Source organism: Aplysia californica, unplaced genomic scaffold (genome assembly GCF_000002075.1).
Source record: "Aplysia californica isolate F4 #8 unplaced genomic scaffold, AplCal3.0 scaffold00421, whole genome shotgun sequence".
In the NCBI taxonomy this organism is placed as follows: domain Eukaryota; kingdom Metazoa; phylum Mollusca; class Gastropoda; order Aplysiida; family Aplysiidae; genus Aplysia; species Aplysia californica.
In genome coordinates this window covers 356369-358167 of record NW_004797691.1, presented here as the reverse complement: position 1 = coordinate 358167, position 1799 = coordinate 356369, and the positions used below count along the sequence as shown (strand labels likewise).

At 40.9% G+C, this 1799-nt stretch overlaps 1 protein-coding gene across 1 annotated transcript in view; it reads right to left on the bottom strand.

Annotated features, from left to right (window-relative positions):
* Positions 1–1066: 1066 nt before the first annotated feature.
* Positions 1067–1799, bottom strand: part of LOC101856367 (transforming growth factor-beta-induced protein ig-h3-like) — a 7577-nt gene continuing 6844 nt past the window's right edge. Inside the window, exons 6-7 of the mRNA XM_013085963.2 lie at positions 1557–1676; positions 1067–1256 (exon numbers count right to left, since the gene is read on the bottom strand). Coding sequence (XP_012941417.1) covers positions 1114–1256; positions 1557–1676 — 263 coding nt within the window. The 3' untranslated portion in view covers positions 1067–1113. The remainder of the gene's footprint in view (positions 1257–1556; positions 1677–1799) is intronic.

Genomic DNA, 1799 nt, shown 5'->3' with positions numbered 1-1799 from the left:
CAAAACATCGTATAAAGAAAACGATCAAGTGCAGTGTCTGCTGTCTCGATGTCGCAGTCTGCAACGTTGTGAAAGTCAAAAACATAGGATCGTGTACCAAGGTACATAACTCAGGAAAACCGGGACGTTTTAAAAGGGACATAGTAATGTCCCTTGACACGTCTTTTTTCTTTGATCATTATATTTCTGTGCTTATGAAAACGTTCCGTTACCTTTGTTTAGTCCTTAAAATAAATCGGAAAGTTGACATAATTGAAAGGAGCTCATATCTAGGCTGATTTCACTTCATTCTGAGAGCGCACTAGTCTAGAGGGTATGGCGGTCGACTAGATCGACCCCAGAGGGTAAAATGCATACCTTCAAATTTTGCAATGGTGACGGGAGTGAAAGTTATCATGGCATATCTTATATATTTGTAAAAGTGCTTCTACGCCATACCCTTACGAAGTGTATGACCTATCATCGCCATCAAAGAGGTACATGACAACTCTCTCATTTGAAGCGTTTATTTTTTCCTCAATGCTCTTCCCCACAGTAAGGTTTTTCTAAGGTTGATCGTTGTTGCTTTTAAATAAAAGCAACAGTTTTCGAAGACAATTTCACCACGTCCGCTAAATATCCTGTCTTGTCTTAAATATATATATATATATATATCTCAAGCCCCAGCCCACCACACCCCCACTCCACCCACCGACAATCCCTTAATTATCCGTCCTTTCACTGGTCTTATCTCCCTCCCACCCCAGAGAGACATGAAGACGGAAACAGCGAGGAGATGCGAAGTACAGTGTCAGACAAACAGATAGTCAGTCTAAGGAAGAGAGAAAGTAGAGGGCGGATGAAATGAGCCGCATAATACATGTTAGTTATTTCAATATCCTGCCTGAAATACTCATACTTACATGTTTGAAAGTATTATTTAATTCATCGTAAGTAGTCGACACAATTAATTGTTCTTTTAAGCCATTATGGTATTTTAAAAAATCTTCGTTGTAAAATACATCTGCTTAGGAAAAGCTGGCTTTTTCGCCTGGCCATCAATATATTATAGTAACAAAACATGTTGTTCAATTTTTCTATGTTTATTACTTTTCTCTCATTTGCCAATAAGATCTACCCGACGAGCAGACCCTGATCTTCGATGGCGACCAGAACAGTTGTAGGAACTAACACATCCTCGATGGTGTGGATGACTCCGTTGGTGGCGCTGATGTCACGGTCGTCTACCTTGGCGTGGTTCAGGTAGATGTCGTCGTCTGTGATAGACAGAAGGAAAGAGGAAGCGTTGATTGATTGGTGATTGTATGTTACAAGAGCGATCCATCTTGGGATGTAAAGGCTTTTGCTAGATATAATGATTAACCCAAGCATATAAAAAAACCCGTACAAAAACATCACTCTTGTAACCTCTTTTTCTATATTTTACATCTTATTCTTACTCCAATTACAACCAGGCTGACTATTCATTTCTTTTTACGCGACTTCTTACAAATAACCGGTACCATTTTGGGGTACGGGACATGCAAAAAGAAAAATAATCAAATTGAAGCACTCACTGTTGCCCTCAATAAGCATGAGGTTGTCGTGGTGTTTGTCAGCGGTCTGGAACGTCATGGCGTGTCTCATCCCGATACTGTACAGCGTAGTCTTCTTCACCACGTGATACAGCAGCACCTCTGGAAGGGAGACAAGAGAAACTTTGTCAGGAGATAGAGGCGGGTACACCCACGTGTGCGTATGTGTGTGTGTGTGTGTGTGTGTGTGTGTTTGTGTGTGTGTGTGTGTGTGTGTGTGTGTTT